General features: G+C 39.3%; 1 protein-coding gene across 1 annotated transcript in view; it reads left to right on the forward strand.

Annotated features, from left to right (window-relative positions):
* DGKH (diacylglycerol kinase eta) overlaps positions 1-23,087 on the forward strand; it is a 118,517-nt gene that overhangs the window by 81,290 nt on the left and 14,140 nt on the right. The window contains exons 18-25 of the mRNA XM_045012714.1: positions 408-518; positions 680-776; positions 3,747-3,854; positions 8,448-8,561; positions 8,850-8,984; positions 10,670-10,836; positions 15,648-15,753; positions 17,161-17,253. Coding sequence (XP_044868649.1) covers positions 408-518; positions 680-776; positions 3,747-3,854; positions 8,448-8,561; positions 8,850-8,984; positions 10,670-10,836; positions 15,648-15,753; positions 17,161-17,253 — 931 coding nt within the window. The remainder of the gene's footprint in view (positions 1-407; positions 519-679; positions 777-3,746; positions 3,855-8,447; positions 8,562-8,849; positions 8,985-10,669; positions 10,837-15,647; positions 15,754-17,160; positions 17,254-23,087) is intronic.

Here is a 23,087-nt window from a genome sequence, read left to right on the forward strand (position 1 = left end):
TGTTCCTTTTGAGGTGACTTACACTCCATGGTCCCTGTGACTGCTATAGAGTGGAAGGATGCTCCAGTGGTTATGGCACCAGCCTAGAACTTGGGAGATCTGAGCGCAATTTCCTGCTCCATCACAGACTTCCTGTGTGCCTCAGTTTTCCATCTGTAAAATAGGGATAATAGCACTTCCCTATCTTCCAGGGTTGTTGTGAGTTTAAATACATTAAAGTTTGTGAGGGGTCCAGGTACTGAGTAATGGGGCCACATAAGTATCTAAGATCAATCAATCAAATGCTTTGCACCCTGCCTCAGTCATGTGCCTGTGCTAGGGCCAGCCACAATCTAGCTCAAAGCCCTAAAATAATTGTTCAGATAACTTCATAAGTGGATACTTACATATATTTATTCTTTTCACAGGGAAGGATATTCAGAAAAATGTGTCATGAACAACTACTTTGGAATTGGATTAGATGCAAAAATTTCATTAGAATTTAATAATAAACGAGAGGAACACCCTGAAAAGTGCCGGTAATGGAGTTCTTAGTGATAAAGCAGAGGCATTTAATTTTTCTTAATGTTGTTATTCTGTTTGCTTTATTTTATATCCTTAACTTTTGACTCTTTCCACAGCTTTGATACATAACAAATTGCGTGCTTCAGTATATTAATTTTTATTTACTTATTTCCAGAAGCCGGACGAAGAACATGATGTGGTATGGAGTGCTTGGTACCAAAGAGTTACTGCAAAGAACCTATAAGAACTTAGAACAAAAAGTTCAGCTTGAGGTAATATTTATTTTATTTACAGATTTGATGAGTTTTTGCCATTAAAATTTACAGTGCAGAACATGGGGATCATCTTGAAATATCTCACTTGTTTTGTACCTAACAAGTTAGGTGAAACTATGAAAAGTCTGTCCCTCATAAATGTAATCTGTGAAATGCGGTGGATGAGAAGTTAATCACAATGTGAATGCTTGGACACACAATCAGCATTTTGAAATCTGCAAAAGTATGGCGTTTAATGTTTCTGAATAACTTTTATCATTGTCACTATAATAATGTTTCATATAATTAAGGAGACAATAGACTCTAAGGGATCTGTTTTCTCAATATGCATGTCTCACTGACACCAATAAGAGGTTTGGGGGAGCTTTTGGGGCACACTGACTAGAGAGTGGGTCTCAAGAACAACAATATACATTACAGAAAAAAAAGATCATTAATTCTATCAGGTTGGTTTAGCTAGGCTAGTATGGAAGCTGACTAAATGTCTATATGAAGTACTAATAAACATCTTGGAAAAGAAGGCTTAAGAATGATTTTAAATGACTTCATGATAAATGACAGATGAATTTAGTACATAAAGAACCAGGGCATTTAGAGAGACTTTCCTAATTCCAATATTGAGGGAACTGTGTAAAAGTAGGAAGATATTGTGTCTTTCCACAACACAGATACATGTATAAATCAATTCAATCTGGCTAGTTCCTATTCTAGTTCTAAAACCAAATTTAAGCCTTTTTCAAAATACCAGGAACTTGAAAAAGACATTAATCTTAACAAGTTCAGATGTAGCAAGAGATTAGCCGTGATACAAGTCTGGGAAGTGGTTACATAAGTTTTCTTCCAAAGTTTGATGGGGGAAGGAAAGAACATGCATTGTCCTTTTCTTTGCACTAAATATTTTATCTGAAAGTTCATGTTATTTATATGAAGATACCTGTTAAGCTGAGAGAGTAATTTTAATTTATTGTAACTCTCTTTCTCTTGAGTGCGCTTTAGAAGGGTTTAGTATTATAGAAGCAAGTTTCCATTATCTAAGGATTTAGCAATTATCTAGAAATTGTGCTGTAGTTAGTGAAGATGATGATAGGAAAGAACATTATGTATGCTCCAGGTAGATTTCTAATTTAAGAACCTGCAAATGTAATATTTCTTTTGAATAAGATATATTTTAGCATTCAAATCTGACCTTTTCATAATTATTTCTGAATATTTTTGGAACTAGAAAAGTCAGTGAAAGTTTCATATTTAGTATTGTCTTACATAATTATATGTGTTATGTGCTGTGATAAAATACACAGCATTGAAGAGTGAAATAAAATTAGTCATTGTCCAAGAGTTAGAACTAATCATATACTATAACTCACAAGTGACACAGTCACATCTATTAATTTCATGTCATACTTTGGATACTGTCATATTTTAAGTTTTTATATTTTGAATTGCTGCTAAGGTGGAATAATATAAAACCAGAGATCACAGGTGCTACTAAGCATATTTCTAATACATTTTGGGACAGTTTTTCAGAAGTGGGTTCAATATGTTGTATTTCCAAAACTGTTCTCACACTGACTCCAGGGTTACTTTTTAGCAGCAGCTAGAGTTGTCAAAGTATTTTAGGAGATAGGGGATGTAGAAAGAGGGACTGTTCCAGAGACTGTTTGCATGTTTGGAATTTCATCTTCTGACTGGCTGTTTTTCTGTAAATTGTCAGAAGTGGACAATGTGAAGTACAAAGGAAATGGTGAAAGAAATCTTTTCATCATGGGATAGCAATTGGGCATGAACAGTTAAGGGCATTGAGGCAGATATAGAAGTGAAGCCAAGCATATAAGCACAAACAAGACTTCTGCTTAACTCCACCTTTCTCATTGTGCTGGTTTATTAAATCCTTTCCCTCCATCTTTCATTGTTTGTCTGATTATATTGTAAGCACTTCAGGGTAGGAAACACTCTTCTTGCATATTTAGCAAAGGATCTAGCATACTCTAGATGTTATGTAAATAACAATAGTTTAGCAAGACTATGAATACCTCTGCAGGGTGGGATTCTAATTATCCAACGGGTAAATGATGCCTTTTTTGAAATAATGAGAGATGAAGGTGGCAACATCCAATGAAATCTCAAGTTTAAAGTGAAATCTCACAATAAGTACTTTTTCTCATTTTTCATAGCAATTTTTTTCTAGGCTTTATCCAAGAGTTAACAAGTAGATATGCTGCAATGGCTTCTGTCATTATGTGGTTGACAAATGGAATGCTACAGTGTATTAGTTTATTTAAGAAAGCAGTAGTCCTCTTTTTATATATTCTTACACAGCTTTTTACATTTTATTAACATTTTATACATTGTTTTAACATATTAATAATTTTTCATTTTATATTTGCTTATAATATTTTGTAGGCTCATTTGACCACTTTTCACTGCAGTAGTATAGTTATTTTTCCAGTGATGAGGTTCTAATTGCAACTAAAAGATGCTATCTGCTGTTAGTAGTATTTCTGGTTAGAAGAGAGTAGACATGCTGGACCATATGCCCCAAGATCAGTCCTGATAGCCCAGTATTCTGTCATTGGCAGCAGCCAGCCCCATATGCTTCAGGAGAAGGTGCAAGAAACCTCCAAATTCCTAGTAGTTAGAGACTGACATATAAATGCATAAAGATACTGCTGGGAACTTGAGCAAATTTCTATGAAGGGACAGAGAGAGTTACCTTTTGACACTGTTGCAGATATTTGTAGCTCAAATATTTTGTAGTTTAAGAAAAAATCTTGATTAGTGTGTGAAGAATAGATTCATGCAGAGCTACTCCACAGCATAGGAAAAATAGACTCTCATAGAGCTACTAATGCAATATTGACTTTAGCTTCCATTGCTGGCTCTGTTGAAATGCTTTGTGAATTAGAAATGGTTGATTACTTTATCAGGTCATTTGTCTTACATTCTCACATAGGTTTTTATGCATTACAGTGTGATGGACAATACATCCCCCTTCCCAGTCTACAGGGCATAGCTGTGCTAAATATTCCAAGCTATGCTGGTGGGACTAATTTCTGGGGTGGAACCAAAGAGGATGATGTAAGTAACATTAAAGAAAAGTAACCTTTGGAAACAAAAATTACAAAAAACACTTTGCACTATTGTTGTTCTTATTTAATTGTAATAGTACAGGTATATAGTCTGGATAATTATCAGGAAGCTATTGTTCCGTAAGGTGGTTTCAGTTTAGAAATGTGTGCACTCTTGCATTAAGCTTTTCCATTTTTACTGAAAATATGTCACTTGGATTTCCATTTTATCTTTTCTTTCCTTTCTCCTCCCCTTAAAGTCACCAGCATTTCCAAGTAGGGCTCAATACTTAAAGAATATATGGCTATAAAGGTGGAATTTTTAGACATGACTCCTTTACAAACAATGATGAATGTTAATAGCAATTCCTCTCCTCTTTTATGTACTAGTTGATGATCTGCTGTAATCAAGGTTTCCCAGTGCATACACTTTATGTGCACTATATCCAACAGAAAAGGGAGCTGGCCAACTATATCATTCCCACAGCTTACATCTTCATTTTGCTCCTATTCTTTAAAAAGCTGTCGGTGGATTGGTGAATCTGAAAACAGGGACTGAGAATAAATTAATTGAAGAGAGGATTAAAAATTGTAGAATCCTTTAATTATCTTTTTGTATGTCTATATCTTGTATATATTGTTGCCAGTAAACTTATGGACTGATCCAAAATGGTCCTTTTTTTTTCTTGACAGACCTTATACTGCACAGACACTTTACTACATACATTACTGTTTCACTGCTTTGAGGGTATGCCAGATGGGATTCTTACTGTTGAAGTGTACTTTATGTACGAATGATCTAGTGTGATTGCTGTGGGATTACCATAATTTTGAATCTCCTGATTTAGTGTGTGTGAAGTCTGAATCACAGCATTGCTTTGGCATGGTTTTGTATATTTAATTATCATTTAAAATTAGACTTGTTAGTAAGATTGTGTTTTAACATAGACTATCCCTAACATTTCCCCCAAAGTGCTTAACTTTCTTACTGTTCACAATCCCTCACCCCTTTTTTCCCCCTTCTTCATCAAAAACATTATTTCTTATTCTTTGGAGTCTTTTTCCTATTCATAGTACAAGTCTTTTGAGCATGGCAGTCAGCTCAAGCTGCATTTGAGTAAAGATATCTAGCATTTTGGTGGCCTCCATATTCATGTTTGCGGCATGGAAATTTCCCTAACATCCATCCAGGTTATGTTCAGGAATTTTTGCTTTTTTTCCCAGAGGGTCAAGAAAGAGAGGAAGACTGTTCTAGCAATCATATTTGTATGCAGCACACACGTATGTCTGGGAGCAACCTTGTTGCTACTCATAATTAAACGTGTCACGAAGGTGACACATTTATTCTGTGGGAGGTTAGGTGCACAACCCACTGCTCTTTGTGCCGTCTCAGGTGACTGATCAACAGAGCAATACTGACAGTAGTCTTTGAGAGGTTGCTGGTTCTGCTTATCTGAACAGAAGAAAGTCGCCGTCTTGACAGCGATGTCTATTCCTAAAATATTGCTCAGTGAGCCTGGCTGTGTTTGCCACAACACACTTACTGAATTTTGTATACGGGGAGTTATCCCAGGGAGTTTGTTCGTTTGGAAAGAACAGGGAGATTAGAAGCAGAACCCAGGGGGAAAAAGGGGGAATGCTAATCCTTGAATTTGAATTCTTAGAAGACTGTTATTTCTTTTGTTGTTGTTGAAAAAAAGCGTGCTACAGAAGTTCTATGCAAGTAAATTAGACATGCAGAGAAACCAGAAAATAACAACACCCATCTCTGCACTAAAGATAAAACACAAGCTAAATGGGCTTTTGTAAACAAGCAGGGGGAATGGAATTGATCCCAACTTGTGAGTAGGCTGTAATCCAGTTCCTGGGAAGATGGAAAAGTGGTATCCTGGAGTAATTTCCGGTCCACTGGTTACAAGTAAAGGACAAATTGAGGGGGCAAATGCAGGGGCATGCCATCTGTGTTATGCTATGCAAGCACTGCATGCCTCAGAATTCAAATGTGGTCCAAAAAGGCATCCTCCTCAGTTCACACTGCGTGGAGGATGCCATTTTGTGGAATGTCACTAAAAAGGCCGGGGGCATGGCTCAGTGTTCATGTCACACTCCCTGTAAGTACCCAGCCCAAGCTTGGGAAGCTAATGATCCAACCAGCAGACCACATTCAGTGATGAATCCTGATCATGTGCCACCTGAGGCATGTTGTGCATATGCTAAGAAGGAGACTAAAAAGGCATGCCATGCAAGCTCAGAATTGTATACACAAGGTTTTAATAATTTTAATAATTTGCCCTTATGTAAGTAAAGAAGGGAACATCTCTCTTTGCATGACTCAATGCGTCAGTAATTATTAATAAGATATCATGCCTTTGTACATTTCTGGCAGATCATTAGATTAACTGCACTATAGAGGTTTAACAAGCTGTACTTCTGGCCCTATCAACTTTTCATCAACACAAAGAATGTATGGAGTAAAGCCACTTAAACAACCAATACAATGCCTACTGATGTCACAGGACAAGCCAGCAACACCTAGCAGCCTGTATTCAGTTAGAAACTTTTGGACAAGTTTGCATTGATCTTCAGTTGGATAAGCAACGGACAATTTATCTGTCATATTAAAAAGTTGTTGCATGTCTCAATAAAAATGTCTCCACACGCCACTGCCCAAATTCCTAGGCCAAGCCAGACCAGGCTTACTTCAAAAAGAGATGTTGCACTGGCCTGTTTATTGCTGATGTGCAAGTGCCACATGTGGTGTAGAGGCCTTCTTGCGTGACTCTTCTGTCCAGAACACTCTTATTTCTCTGTTCAGGCTCTTGCCTGAGCCCTCACTGTAGAAGTTAATTGCACTTTTTAAAATGTATGGTAAAGGTTTTTATACAGATGGTATGCTACAAATGCATTTCTAATATACACTTATAAGAACAGCTTTCACTGATTCTACAATGCACATTACTAAGTAATATCACCACAAAGAAATTGAAGTACACTAAAGTAGAAAAAGAACACCACATATTAACACACGTCAATCTAGTCACCACCTATTAATTTATATTTAAAAGAGAAAAAACAGAAGCAAGACCGTCTCATCCAGCTAAAGAGGAATCCAAAAGATTCACCAAATTAATAAGTGTTAAAAAAACATAAACAAAGTCTCACATTAAATTACTCAGTGTCTTTAAAGGATGTTTCTTCAGTTAATTCGTCATATTTAGTATCTTGATTTTTCTTTTAAAAAGTGGTAGGCTGGTCTGTATCATACAGCAGAAAAGTTAAACCATAATAGATAATTGTGCCATGCTTTGAAACAGCATAATAATTTCATCTCTGCTTTTTTAAGAATAATTTTAGGGATGAAAGAAATGCTTTCATTTTTTTCTTAAAGGCAAGTAAGCTGAAGCTGGATATATCAAAAGTTACTTGAAATAGAAAAGGAAGGAGAAGCACCTGGCAAAGAATAATCTTTTTGTTCTATATTCATGTAAGACATTTGCATGCCCTTGATGATGAGGGTCATATAATATCCTAGAGAGAGAGAAACTTTTTATTTTAGGGAACTGCCAAGCTAACTTACAAAATCTGCTTTCAGTGTTAGGTCCTGATGCTGCAAAGACTTTTATGCCCTGTGATTAGTCCAATTGAAATCAATGGACATGTACTTAAGTCTTTGCTGGATTGGGGCATTAGTTTGATACAAAACCAGAATGTTCAAGTAAAGTTTTCATTATTAAAACAGGTGAATTTTATGCTGTAAAATGAGATTCTTCTTCAGCATTATTGAAGTGGCATTGACACTTCATTTACCAATATAGATTTTGAAGATGGTCTAAAGAGAATTCTGGACGAAGAAAGATAAGCACTTTTGAGCTCTGTTAAAATAAATGTCCTTCTTAATTACTCTTGGACTTTAGAAATATTGACCAGTTGAAGATTAGCATAGTTTTGTTTGCCACCTTAATCTTGAGTTGACTAACATATCTCAGTATATGCATTTAAACCCGCCACCAACTTTATATATCAGGAGTTGGCAACCTATGGCACGCGTGCCGAAGGCGGCACACGAGCTGATTTTCAGTGGCACTCACACTGCCCGGGTCCTGGCCACCGGTCTGGGGAGCTCTACATTTTAATTTAAATTTTAATGAAGTTTCTTAAACATTTTAAAAACCTTATTTACTTTACATACAACAATAATTAAGTTATATATTATAGACTTATAGAAAGAAATCTTCTAAAAACATTAAAATGTATTACTGGCACGCAAAACCTTAAATTAGAGTGAATAAATGAAGACTCGGCACACCACTTCTGAAAGGTTGCCGACCCCTGCTATATATGGATAATATATTGTGGCTTTCAAGTACTTTAATTGTCATTATGATCACCCTTGTTATGACAGTTCTTTGCTATGTTCAAGTGATGGTATAATTTATACATACTTGAATCTAAAATTTTATTTTTCAGATACATTAGTTCTACTATTTAAATACCTAAAGTGTGTTTGGAATTGCACCAGACATAAAAGGAGACAGAATCCTTGCACTGTGTAGATTGCAATAAGAGCTTAGAGTCTAATAATAATATTTTCTTTTCCTCTCAGATATTTGGGGCACCATCATTTGATGATAAAATCTTAGAAGTTGTTGCAGTATTTGGCAGCATGCAGATGGCAGTTTCAAGAGTCATCAAATTGCAGCACCACAGAATAGCTCAGGTATGTGTCTTGTTGGAAAGCAACCAAGATAGCTGGCATGCTGGGAGGCTGCAGAGAAAAGAGGTAGTCTAGACAACTACTGCATTATACATTAATAAAATATTGACTTGGCTTTAATTTTAACGGGTAACAAGTCATCATAAATGATGAATGAAATACAACAGTGTTTTACCCTCAAGACAAACCTGGATAGAAGCCACAGCTCCTAACAACCAGTCTAATGCAGGTGGACTGTCAATTTCATTAATATATATTACTCTGTGAACTAACATGTTTACTCTCTTTCAGTGTCGGTCAGTAAAGATCACCATACTTGGAGATGAAGGAGTTCCAGTGCAAGTAGATGGAGAGGCATGGATCCAGCCCCCAGGAGTTATTAAAATTGTACATAAAAACAGAGCTCAGATGCTAACACGAGACAGAGTAAGTTATAGAAAGCCTTTTATCTTTTGTATGGGATATTTCATTAGTGCCATTATTATAACAACTTGGTTCTATTATAACAAGAGAAAAGAGCTTATGAAATAATAAATAAAAGATTGGTACAGATATGGTCTTGTACACAAATAGCTTAACTCTTATCTTTGCCACCTGCTAGAATGTCTGACCATAACATTATTTCTTTTTTTGATGAGATGAAATCCTCAGACTTCCAAGAGGAAACATTCTGATTATCTGGCTTTGCCTGTAGTACTATGTATACTTTTGTATAAACATAAGAGTATTAGTGACTATAATATACTTGCTCTTTCAGACACTAGCTTTGTACTTTATCATAAATTGAAAGTTTTAGCTACAATTACTAGGTAATAAGGTATATAACGTGCCTTCTTCATGACTGCCGCAGCAAGATCGCATGCTCTGCCAAATAGTAACAGAACCCATTTCAAACCAGTTAGCCTCTGGGGGAATGTGCACTATTCTACCATTCTAGAATCAAGGGTGTAAATCAGGGGTGGGCAAACTTTTTGGCCTGAGGGCCGCATCTGGGTGGGGAAATTGTATGCAGGGCCATGAATGTAGGACTGGGGCAGGGGGTTGGAGTGCAGGGTGTGGGAGGGGGCTCAGGGCAGAGGTTTGGGGTGCAGGAGGGATGCGGGGTGCAGCAGGGAGCTCAGGGCAGGGGGTTGGGGGCTCAGGGCAGGGGGTTGGGGTGCAGGAGGGGTTTGGCAGGGGGTTAGGGGCCTCAGTGCAGGGGGTTCAGAGTGCAGGCTCCAGCCCGGCGCCACTTACCTCGAGTGGCTCTGGGGTGGCAGCGGCACACAGCAGGGCTAAGGCAGGCTTCCTGCCTGCCCTGGCCCCGCGCCACTCCTGGAAGTGACCAGCATGTCCGGGAGTGGCTTATGGGGGTGGGGTGGGGCAGGCGGCTCCGCAGCACACTGCCCTCACCTGTGGGTACTACCCCCAAAGCTCCCATTGGCTGCGGTTTCCTGTTCCCGGCCAATGGGACCTGCGGGGGACGGTGCCTGGAGGCGAGGGCAATACATGGAGCCCTGTGCCTCTCCATCCCCCAGGGGCCGCAGGGACATGGTGCCAGCTGCTTCCAGGAGCGGCACGGGGCTAGGGTAGGCCGGATTGAAAACCCTGATGGGCCGGATCCAGCCTGCGGGACGTAGTTTGCCCTCCCCTGGTGTAAACGCTCCTAACTTCCCCATAGTTCCTCTGTCCATTGGTCTGAGTGGATGCTGAATTCAGTCCTCTCCCTTCATCATGACCTGTGTTATGATAGCTACTTTGTTGTTTAAAGCAAGTTTGTTAGGGCTTTTTTTTTCTTTTCTTTTTTTTTCTTGTTTTCATGTTTGGACTCTGCATGACTGTTAGATTCCCACTGTGCTCAGCATAAGGTTCAGAACATCTTGTCCTGACAAGTAATGCCTACAGTAATGTCTTAATGTAAATTTATCTCTAACAGCATATTTTACAGAGGACAGGGGAGAGAGGTTACTCACAGAAGTAACTGTTGTTCTCTAATACTAATTTTAAACACCATTTATAGTGTGGAGTATTTGTAATATTTATGTAAAATGATGTACTAATCTGTGTGCCTAATAAGCTTAAATAAAAAACGGCAAGTACTGTCAGCTAATGTATCATACCATTTTCATCAGGCTTTTGAAAATACCCTAAAGTCTTGGGAAGACAAACAGAAGTATGATTCCTGCAAACCTGTCCTCCGATCTCACTTGTACCCTCAACAGGCTGTTGAGTTGGCTATGGAAGAAGAAGTTGCACAGATCCAGCTGTGTTCACAAGCTGCAGAAGAACTTATTACCAGGTACAGTAGAACAAATGGGTTTAATGGGATAGTAGCATACTCCCCAAGGTAAAATTATTTATAAAGCTGAGGGTATTTCTATATTCTGACTGAAGATTTGTTATCACAGTATCAGTTTTTTTAAAAGTCTATTTTATATACTATAGCAGATCAGCAAATGTTGTTTTCTCCCATGAAAATTTTTAACTTTGTGTGGATAAATCAAACATTTTCTGCCAAAAACTGAATATTTTCAATGTTTGTTCAGAGAGTTTTTGATGAAAACTCAGCAGTTTCTGCAGAAAGCAGACACTTTTCATAAAAATACTTGTTTAGTCGAAAATAAAATTTTCTGTAAAAAAAAATAATTTTGACCAAAATTGTTCAGTTGGCCCTGTTGTATACATATAATAATACACACTTTGATATTTTATTTTCTGATAATCAAAGTAGGTTTAGCCATATCACTTCTTTTTCAGATATCACTGTTTTAAACTCATAGATGTACCATTTCTCAGAGATAGAAAGTACAATAAAATAGTGATACTCATCTGTTTTCTTTGTCTGCACTAGATGAGACCATAACTACTGGGTTTGTATATTAAAGCTATCTAGTGGGTAACCGTTAAAATTAATGAGAGAGAGGTAACAAGTGATGGAAAAGTTATAAATGCACGAAATCTATTCATGTTATATTTGGCTCCATTCTTATCAGCAAATGAAAATGATTATCTTTCTTATGCCTAACTATTAATAATAAGCGATACATTAAAGTTAAAAATATACTGTTGTTACTGGATTGAGTTTTTGGAGGTCACCAAAAGGTTACATTTAAACCCAAAACACATCCTAACTGTGCATGTGAGAAATGTATAAAAATACTCTCATATACAATGCATACATGGAGGTGACATCCATGTGATAAACTGCACAGTACTTCAAACACATGCTGATAACCACCTCATCTTCAAAACCCCACGAATTAAAAGAAAATCCACCATCTATAGAAGAGTTTATTCCTTTTCCCCTCAGATATATAATTTCCCCCTGAAATTATACCTGTTCTAGGCTCAGAAATTAAAGGATTCAATCCTGAGCCAGGAACAGCCTCGTAGTATGATCTTTGAATCTATGAACAATTCTTCTGTGCATAAAATACAAAGGGTTTTAATCTCTGATGTCTTGTGGCTCCTCATGTGTTCAATTCTTAGCATTTTTTCTCAGGCTTATGAAACATTTTCCTATCCCTCCATCCTCCCATCTGCCAAACTTTTTTCTCTGACTCCTATTCCTTACCCCAACACAAAAAATTGTGTGTTCCCCAATCACCCAATTTATCTGTATTAATGAAAATGTACAGCACAGTTGCTGCTTTTATAAAACACTTTTTTTTAACATAAACACAGTCTTAACTCTTAAACGACTGAACAATTAAATATCTGTAGGAACAAAGTCTAAGCAAGTCTAATTGTCCGATAGACCTTTTGTATCTTTCTGTGTACATATTCATTGTTATGAGAGTTCACATTCTGCTGGAAGTCCTAAGAGCCTCTTGACTGTTGATCAGTTGAAGTTTTGCCCTTCAGGGGCTCGTGTGTGGCTAAATCTGCTGAAATCTTTTCTTCACAAGAACAGTGAAGAATTTCTAGTAGTTTGTATCATTTCAGCAAGGCTTTGCTGCGCCTTTCTCAGTTCCAAATCAGCCCAAAGTTCCAAATCAGTTGGAATGATTTGTTTCGGCTATTAATTTGAAAACTCCAAGCTGTATGAAACCAGTGTTGTATCCAGCGACCTACTAAAGAAATCCACTTTGAATTTAAATTTTAAAATCATACATTTTTCCCATCCTCCCATTCATAATCAAACACAAACTAATCCCTTTTTGCTTTCTTGTCTCAGGACAATCAAATTCTTTTGCCTTCTCAGGGCTCGTCTACACAGGGACACTGAGGAAAATTGATCCGAATTAACTAAAGGTGTGAATTTAAAGTAGATGAATTAAACTGTATTAAAACATGGTGTGGATGCTCTTACTCAAAATTAAAGTGGCCTTAATTTGGTTCAGTTTAATTCACTTTGAAAGTGAATTAAGCTAAACTGAATTAAGGACACTTTAATTCTGAGTAACAGCATCCACATGGGTTTAATGTGGTTTAACTAATCCACATTAAAAGTTAATTAAGATTAACCTTCTGAGTGTCCCCAAGTAGACAAGCCCTCAGCTGCATGCTCAAAATCATTTCCTCTATGTGGCAGAGGAATTCCATCCATTGAATCATTCTGTATTAACTTGCTGCCAAGGCTCACTTCAACAAGCACATCATACCAACGTACACAAGGGCCACATTTTATTTAGAACTGTGGTAATGTCAGCTTGTAGTTTAAATGCTCTTGGTTTCAATATTTTCCAAATCTTGAGCAATGCATCCAAAAAACTATTTTTGGCTGATAGTGATATGCCTACACAGAACTGATTCTGCTCTCTCACTCAGCCCCAGAACCCATTTCCCCCTAAAACGCAAGATTTTTTTTAAGAAAGGGAAAATTCAGTTTTCAGAGAAACACCCCACTTTTTCAAAGAAAAGTACATTTTTATTGAGTCACAAACATTTTTAAAAGCCACCAGCAAAGTTTATAAGACATTTTAATTCCCCAAATCACCACTCATCTTTTTCCGGGGAACTTGCAGAGCTCTTTTATTTTTACATGAGACACCCCTTGAAAAACCAAGAATTCCGTATGTTTTTTGTTTTTTTTTTAATAAAGGCCCTATGCTTTCAAAGAAGCAAATGTTTGTTTTTATAAAAGTATTTGTTTTGAGTGTACCGCAAGCAAAGCCACTCACTCATTTTTAAGTCAGTTTACTGAATCTTTCAGAGAAACATAGGACACAGACTGGAAGGGATCTCCTGGGTAATCGAGTCCAGTCCCGAACTATCACAGGCATGCCATCATACAATCTCATCCATAATTTTATCAAGCTCCATCTTAAAACTAGTTGGATTGTTTGCCCCTATTACTACTATTGGGAGACTGTTGCAGAACTTCATTTCTTTGATGATTAGAAACCTTCTTCTAATTTCCAGCCTAAATTTATTCATGGCCCATTTGTTCTTGTGCCAATGTTGTCCTTTAGTTTAACTAGCTCTTCTCATTAGCACACACCTACTTTTTGTGCCAGTGTCATTGAAGAAAATATTAAATAAGATTGGTCCCAAGAGCAAACCTTAAGGAACTCCACTAGTAACCTCTCTCCAGCCTGATAGCTCTCCTTTCATCATAACTTGTTGTCGTCCCCTCTTTAGACAGTTCCTTATCCAGTTTCCAATTCTGATATTAATCCCTATCTTAACTAATAATAGTCCATTGTGTCAAATGCTTTACTGAAGTCCAGATAGATTAGATCTACTGCATTTCTCTTGTCTTTAAAAATCAGTTATCTTATCAGAGAAACATATTGGCTTAGTCTAGCATGATCTGTCTTCGGCAAACTCATGTTGCATTTTGTCCCATCTTCTGTTTCAAATGATATCTTTCAACAGAAAATAGTGTAAATACCCTTAGTCTTGCTACAAAGGCACCCTAAGTGATGATGCTGAATGAGAGATATTTTATGTCTGAGATGATAGATGTGTTTAGGAAGGGGTCTTTCTCGATATCCAGTCGAGAGTCTCTGGATTTAAAATGTTTTATCTCACATATGCAGACACACACACCGTTTTCAGACCTTCATAATTTTAAAGGGATTTTCTTCAAACTTGGATTGTTTTTCCTGGTTCAGCAATGTATAGGATAGCACCACATTTGATGTTTCTAACTAGAGTCTTCTGTGTTGTGCAAGTGCAAAATTTCAGTTCAGTGTGTGGAATTTTTACTTTCCCTCCTGTCATCCCATCAATCTCGACTTAAAAAACTGCCGAACCAGTTTTGTATATGTTTTTTAAAACGCTCACCTTTGGGCAGAGATTAACATAGATATTTTCAGTTTAAAAAATGTTTTTGAGACTGTTATGAACAAGTAAAAATACCAGTTTACAGTGGACTGTATTATGGGGCTCACTGTCTCAAATGCTATAATATAGAAATCATGTCATGAACCAGACAGAGCAACTGTTTAACTGCACAAGTTTAGGACAGGAATTGTAGAACAGCATATTCAGTTTAAACTGCAGGGATGACTCAGGTAGGCAGGAAGGGGGAATTTATATAGACATAATGTAATATAATTATCCAAACTGAAATTCAGCCAGGTCATAGGTTAATACAGGGGCTGGCAAAGTTTTTGGTCTGAAGGCCACATCAGGTTTCCGAAATTGTATGGAGGGCCGGTTAGGGGAGGCTCTGCCTCCCCAAACAGCCAGGCATGGCACGGCCCCCACTGCCTATTCATCCCCCCCATTCCCTGTCCCCTAACAGGATATACGGATTGTCACATGACACCACCATAATAATTCTCTTCAGAATGTGTTTCCTGTATGAATTATGTGAATGAATAGTCCTGGTTTAATCAGTATAATCTATATGTAGCCATTGCTGGTAGGATGACATGCCAGTTAAGACAATAAACGTTCCTGAAGCCCTCATATCAGAGCAGATCTTCTGTATGAAGAATGTCATTTAGATAAGAGAGCAAAGTGCTTTGTTGTCTAAGGTGATACTTATATTTAAGCTTTAGATACGTAGAAATATACATAGGACTCTAGGACAATTAGTGTAAATGTTCTGTGAAATATTTCTTTTTCATCTGCCAATGTTTTTTAATTTTAATCACATTTTAACTGGTTGTAAAAGAAGGTGACAATGTACCTTTCTTGTTTTTCATATTTTTGTAGAATCTGTGAAGCAGCAAAAATACACAGCCTGTTGGAACAGGAGCTGGCTCATGCTGTCAATGCGTGTTCACATGCATTAAATAAAGCCAGTCCAAGGTTTCCGGAGGTAAAGGAACAACAAAGCGTTATTTAATAATAAATCAACTGTAGCCCATGTGTGCAGAAGTGTTTCTGGAGACATTGGAGTAGTCCCGTAGTCCCAATCACCATTTTCCAGTGGCTAGCATGTTAACTGCTGAGGTTATTGATATTCCAGGCTCCTGATCCTGCAAACATGCTTAACTTTAAGAGTGTGTCATAGGCCCAAGCACTGAATGGGATGGGGAGGAAACCAGCCATGCTTTTTCTCCTGCGCCTACAGCAGCAGCCTCAGCACCCCCTCCTTACGCTAGTAGGGTCACTTAATAGCTGATGGGCTCTGTTGAGACTCTACTTCAGTGAGTCTGAAAGGCAGAGACAGCACCAGCAGGGGCAACCAGAGGGAAGAGGAAGTGGGAGAAAGACTTCCTTCCTCACAGACCTGGAGCACATTGGAAGAGGCAGAGGATACCTGACAGCTCCCATCTCACTCTCCCCAATGGGGAGGAGGAAGGTACTGCTGGGTGGAAAAACGTTTCCTTTTGTGGAAACGGGACCTAAGTGGGAGTGAGACATTAAGCATATTGGAAATAGAGGGGGGCAAAGGAAGATACAGGGGCTCAGCAGAGCATAGCATTAAGGGCATGACTCAGAGTGCTGGGAGATGGACACAGAACTACACCCAGGTACAGTCATGCGGGCACACTCACACAGATGCACATACATCTTAATGGAGGACATGGTGCTAGTGGGAGAATTTCAGGAGAAGCAGAACTGAGCTCCTTATTTCCCAGCCCAACCCCCAAAATTTGAGCTTTTGTAGGATCTGGGCACTAACGTGATTTCATGAACATGAGTTTGTCGGTCCAATTTTGTCTAACCTAACATATCTACTTAAGCCCTCATCACCATAGTAACTATGCAGGCTAACCACTGCTTGTTAAAGTGTGGCAGCTCGCCCCCTCAAGTGTGATGTGAACAATCCTCATTAATGATCCTTGTTAATAAAAGGCCCAGAGTTTCTTTAGTGGCCTTAGCCAGCCATAAAGAACATGTGGCTAGTCACTTGATACTCTAGCACATCTGAGCCCTCAGTAAACAGAGTCAGGTGCAAACCAACCAGCAAATACAGTACATTTCCCCCTCTTCCATTCTGGATTCTTATGTAAACTAATACGGTCTGTTCTGCCTCTAAATAAACAGGTGAAATTCCCACAAGCTTCAGTGGAAGTTGTAGAGATGCATCTGAGATCAGATTTTGGCCTCTGTACATTGCTCTTTATCTTATTCCCTTTGGTCTAGTAGAATACACTTGTCAAGCAGAGCTGGATCAAGCTGGTTCCTTTTGGAAAAACTGGCCAAGATTGGGATTGTAAACTCAATGTACTTCTGCTCACAGTTTAACTTATTTGACTGTTCTGCTTCTATTCCCCAGAGTCTTACCAGAAATACTGCCATTGAAATAGCTGTCAATGTGAAGGCACTACATAATGAAACTGAATCTCTACTAGTAGGAAGGGTTCCTTTGGTAAGAAGATAAAATAAATGTTGTGTAACTTGGCCCTGTGTATGTCATGCTTCTCTAAAGGAGCACCATAGCGTTATAGTGCAATGAAATACTATACCTCGGAACCTATAAAAGGCTGAATCAGAGGATTTTATACTACACCTATTATTTGAGTTGGAATGGATTATGAATTGTTCTCCTAGTCCATTCACCTGCAGCATGGCAGGAATTAGTTTCTCTTCCTAAACCATTGTTAATTGGTGAGTGTCCAGTAAAGTTTTGTTGGCATTGAAAGTCATTGCATCTCTTCCCTTGGTTGCTTGTTTGTGGATCTATACGTAGTTAAGTTCTTCAATAATAACACGTGCTCTTGACATACAGTTAGAAATTGGTACATTTGATATGGTGAGGGGAGGAGGAAAGAAACAGGGTTCCTCATGCTTTTCTATCAATTGATACACTAAGTAGGAATGGTTATGTCTTTTTCGTGCCTTTGGTCTTCAGATTCAGGAGAAAAATTATTAATGTTTTATTAATTACCCTAAGTGTGTGATAATTACAAATGGATATTGATTGGAATATTTTCCTGTAGAGGGACTTGAGTCTGAAAGGAATGGTATTAAGATAAAGACCCATTCACATCCTAAATAAATGGTACAAATCCACTTTATTTCCATAGTGACTAAAAGTCATTGCCACCTGAAGACTGTGTCAGCAGTTCACTTCTAGAAGTATTAACATGTTAGGCACATGCTCTGCTTTATTTAACTTTAGGAAGGGAACAATGCTCTTTAGATAGATGTATCCAATATAGGGGAAAAAATCTGCTGAGATTTCAAATTCCTATATGTTAATGTGGAGGCAAGAATGCAATATTTGGGTTTTAAAATGTTTGGGGAAAGGAATTTGGTTGAACAGTCTTCAGGTGATGATTGGGATGCTATTCTAAAGGTGGTTTAATGTATCAAGGGATGATAGGACATGTTTAAATTATGAAATCATACACACTGAAACCCCTCATTTTTCAGCCAATAGAGGGCACAACCTCACTCTTAGAGTATCTATGCTAAACCATTTTTTTTAAACAAGGCTGTTTATCTGATATCAATATATTTTCTGTGTCAGTCCGCGTGTTGACTTTAGAGATACTCATAACTCTCATTTGTGAATCAGCACTAAAACTTAGCCTTGGACAGTCTTGTTGGCTTGTACTTCCATCAGTGCTGAAACAACATGTAGGTTGGGCTGACCCATGGAGATGATGGATACAGCTGAAAGTTTTGGTGTTACTTAAACTGTCAGTCAGGCACCATACTCCAGTTTAACTGTCTCCCCTGACAAAGAAGCAGATCTCTTAATTTGCTCCTTCCTTATTTTTACCTCTTTTCATCTGTCCAGTTCTTCCACACTCCCCTTCTCTGCATCCAGTGCTCCTGACAGCCATGCAGTTGATACCATCATTGCTTGTACTGCCTGTTGATCTTTTTTCAAGAGTGGGAGGCAGGGGGGGTTGTCTCTACCAGTGTTGCTCCTTCCATCTCAAACTTCTCCTCCCCCTACTGAGAAGGTCTAATTGACAAGTCAGACTCTAATTCACTGAGCTAATCTTTCCATTAGAAACAGGAAGGTTCTAAGACTCTGTGGTCTGTTAGACATGCAGAGAAGAGATCTTGCACTAAGTTGGTCAATTCTCTTATCTCTGCTTCAATTTCACTATTGATTTCAGTGGAAGCAGGATCAAGCCCTTAGTGCACTTTCTCACTATAAGCAGAATTAATTGATTTTCCACTGCCAAAATGTAATTCTCTGAGACTCTATGTGAGACCTTAGATAGGTGCCATCTGAGGAAACCCATACCATTTGGACTAGTCCACTTCTTTTATCTTCCCCTGAGAAGAACAAATCAAAAACAGAATAATCCAGAAAATGAAAACATTCTAAAGTGATGTCCTCCTCAGAGGAAAGAGAGAGGCTTCGTTGTCATCTATGCCCAAACTCCAAGCCTCCCCCAGACACCACTGTGCAACTCAGAGAGCATCAAGCAGCCTGTGGAGGGAGCAAAAAAATTAAGACTGCTGTGACTCTTGTATTTTCTCCATAAATCTTAGAAACTTCTTAAAAAAGAATCCCTTCAAAAAATCCCATAACAAGGGAAAACTAAGATTTCCAGTCCCATTACACTAAACAGTAACATCTTACAAGAGAAGAGCTCTCACTAGAAAAAAGTGTTAATATACAGATACTCTAATGGCAAGAAGGAAGAAAGTATTTTACTATACCAATGTGGACACAAGAACAAATGGATATAAACTGGCCCATGGTATTCTTGCCAGCAAGTTAAAGAAGTCTGGGCTGGATGATTGGACTGTAAGGTGGATAGAAAGCTGGCTAGATCGTCGTACTCAATGGGTAGTGATCAATAGCTCCATGTCTAGTTGGCAGCCGGTTTCAAGTGGAGTGCCCCAAGGGTCGGTCCTGGCGCCGGTTTTGTTCAATATCTTCATTAACGATCTGGAGGATGACGTGGACTGCACTCTCAGCAAGTTTGCAGATGATACTAAACTTGGAGGAGTGGTAGATACGGTAGAGGGTAGGGATAGGATACAGAGGGACCTAGATAAAATTAGAGGACTGGGCCAAAAGAAACCTGATGAGGTTCAACAAGGACAAGTGCAGAGTCCTGCACTTAGGACGGAAGAATCCCATTCACTGTTACAGACTAGGGACCAAATGGCTAGGAAGCAGTTCTGCAGAAAAAGACCTAGGGGTTACAGTGGATGAGAAGCTGGATATGAGTCAGCAGTGTGCCCTTGTTGCCAAGAAGGCTAATGGCATTTTGGGCTGTATAAGTAGGGGCATTGCCAGCAGATCGAGGGATCTGATCATTCCCCTCTACTCAACATTGGTGAGGCCTCATCTGGAGTACTGTGTCCAGTTTTGGGCCCCACACTACAAGAAGGATGTGGAAAAATTGGAAAGAGTCCAGTGGAGGGCAACAAAAATGATTAGAGGGCTAGAGCACATGACTTATGAGGAGAGGCTGAGGGAACTGGGATTGTTTAGTCTGCAGAAGAGAAGAATGAGGGGGGATTTGATAGCTGCTTTCAACTACCTGAAGGGGAGTTCCAAAGAGGATGGATCTAGACTGTTCTCAGTGGTGGCAGATGACAGAACAAGGAGTAATGGTCTCAAGTTGCAGTGGAGCAGGTTTACGTTGGATATTAGGAAAACCTTTTTCACTAGGAGGGTGGTGAAGCACTGGAATGGGTTACCTAGGGAGGTGGTGGAATCTCCTTCCTTAGAGGTTTTTAAGGTCAGGCTTGACAAAGCCCTGGCTGGGATGATTTAGTTGGGAATTTGTCCTGCTTTGAGCAGAGGGTTGGACAAGATGACCTCCTGAGGTCCCTTCCAACCCTGATATTCTATGATTCTATGGCTATCATGAAGTTGGGGAGGGATAGCTCAGTGGTTTGAGTATTGGCCTGCTAAACCCAGGGTTGTGAGTTCAGTCCTTGCAGGAGCCACTTAAGGGCCTGGGGCAAAATCAGTACTTGGTCCTGCTAGTGAAGGCGGGGGCGGAACTCAATGACCTTCCAAGGTCCCTTCCATTTCTATGAGATGGGTATATCTGATATATTATAAGTTTAGACTTGAAATTAGACGAAGGTTTCTAACCATCAGAGGAGTGAAGTTCTTGAACAGACTTCCAAGGGGAGTAGTGGGGGCAAAAGGGTAAGCACCCTGGCGGGCCGGGCCAGTTTGTTTACCTGCCGCATCGGCAGATTTGGCCGATCGCGGCTCCCACTGGCCGCGGTTTGCCATCCCAGGCCAGTAGGGGTGGTGGGAAGCCGTGTCCAGCACATCCCTCGGCCCGCACCCCCATTGGCCTGGGACGGCGAACTGCGGCCAGTGGAAGCCGCAGTCGGCCGAACCTGCTGACGTGGCAGGTAAACAAACTGGCCCGGTCCGAGCTGCGTGCCAGAGGTTGCCGACCCCTGGTATAATGGGATAGCCTAATTTTGGCAATTAATTCGTCTTTGACTACTAGCGGTAAATATGCCCAATGGCTTGTGATGGGATGTTAGATGGGATGGGATCTGAGTTACTACAGAGAATTCTTTCCTGGGTGTCTGGCTTGTGAGTCTTGCCGCCATGCTCAGGGTTTAGCTAATCGTCATATTTGGGGTCGGGAAGGAATTTTCCTCCAGTGCAGATTGGCAGAAGCCCTGGGGGGTTTTCGCCTTCCTCTACAGCATGGGGCACGGGTCACTTGCAGGAAGGTTCTCTGCACTTTGAAGTCTTTAAACTATGATTTGAGGACTTCAGTGGCTCAGACGCAGGTTTGATACAGGAGTGGGTAGGTGAGATTCTGTGGCCTGCATTGTGCAGGAGGTCAGTCTAGATGATCATAATGGTCCCTTCTGACCTTAAAGTTATGAAATCTATGAAATTCTACCTACCAAGATATCTCAAGAACACTTTTTTCCTCCAGAACTAGAGATCAAAGGCTCTTTCAACAACCATGTAAATCTTAGCTATCCAGCAGGTCCAACCCCTACAGATCCCTCTGCAAGAGCACCAATCAGGACTATCTTGGCCACATACAAATGGACTCTTGAAATCGAATCCATGATACCATGTATTCTGTAACTCTGCAGAATTTGACAACACAGAATCCAACCTTCTGATGCAAAACTGTGCCTTAGAATCTATGCTTTCATTTCAATAGAAAAATAATGAACTTCAAGTCCTCTTAGTTATGAAAATTAAATTTGAAATTTTGAAAATGTAATGGCAGTTTAAACTGATGCCATGTATCTGCTTGATTCTGATCCCAACCCCAAACTGTATCTCTGAGAAGTGTGACTGGTCCCATCGATCTCAGTGGGGTGTCTACTCTGAAACCTCAAGACGGCAATTTAAAATTTCAACATGATGGATCTTTGTAGCAGAAATATCCAGCTATTGTGCTTATCCCACCTCACAAATGGCCACCAACACCTTTCCTGGTGCCAAAAGTCCAGCTTCCTCCATTACAACTTCTACACAGTGCTACATTTCAGAACAAAACTTTATGGCAGACTGAAGACTGAAAATGTGGAAGTAGTATAAAATAAATTATTAATTAATATTAAATTCATTTTCAAAGGGGCACAACTGTACTGATTTTGGTGGTCATTTTCAAAATAACCTGAATGTGGAATTCAGTATGGATTTTTTTTTTGTTTCAGCAAAACAAAGATGCATAATTTTTTTTTCTTGAATGACAGCTGTCATCATTGGGCAGGAGACTCTGCATGTGCGCATGTATTTCCCCAATTCGCTCTACTATCTACAGTGGCATGGAAGATTCAACAGACAAAGCTCACATCTTAATAGCTCCTTCTTGGTGACATGGGTTAGAATTTTCAAAACTTATTAAAATGACCGTTACTCTATTGTGACGTGTGTGCCTCTCTCCTTAAGGACTTCCAACTCAGGGCCCAATTCCATATGGTCTGTTCACAGTGGGTGGATCACTTGATGGGGTCTCAGGAGACGTGTGTTAGTCTCACATCTTCCGTTAACCTGCTGTGTGACCCTGAGCAACTCACTTTACCTTCCTGCACACCTCTTTTTTCCTTATTTGCAAAAGGGGATAACGATTCTTACCTTTCTTTTTTTTAGAGCAATTGATGAAATGGGCTGTCAAAGGGCTAGTTACTATTTCTGACTCCAACATACCTACTTTTCACCCTGCTCATTCCACAGAGACAGTGAGTCACTGTCAGAGCTGGGATTAGAATTTGGGAATTCCTAGCTCCTAGTTCTTTGCTTAGTCTATTCAAGGGACATTGAAATCTTTGAAAGGCCTT

This window comes from Mauremys mutica, chromosome 1 (genome assembly GCF_020497125.1).
Source record: "Mauremys mutica isolate MM-2020 ecotype Southern chromosome 1, ASM2049712v1, whole genome shotgun sequence".
Lineage (NCBI taxonomy): Eukaryota > Metazoa > Chordata > Testudines > Geoemydidae > Mauremys > Mauremys mutica.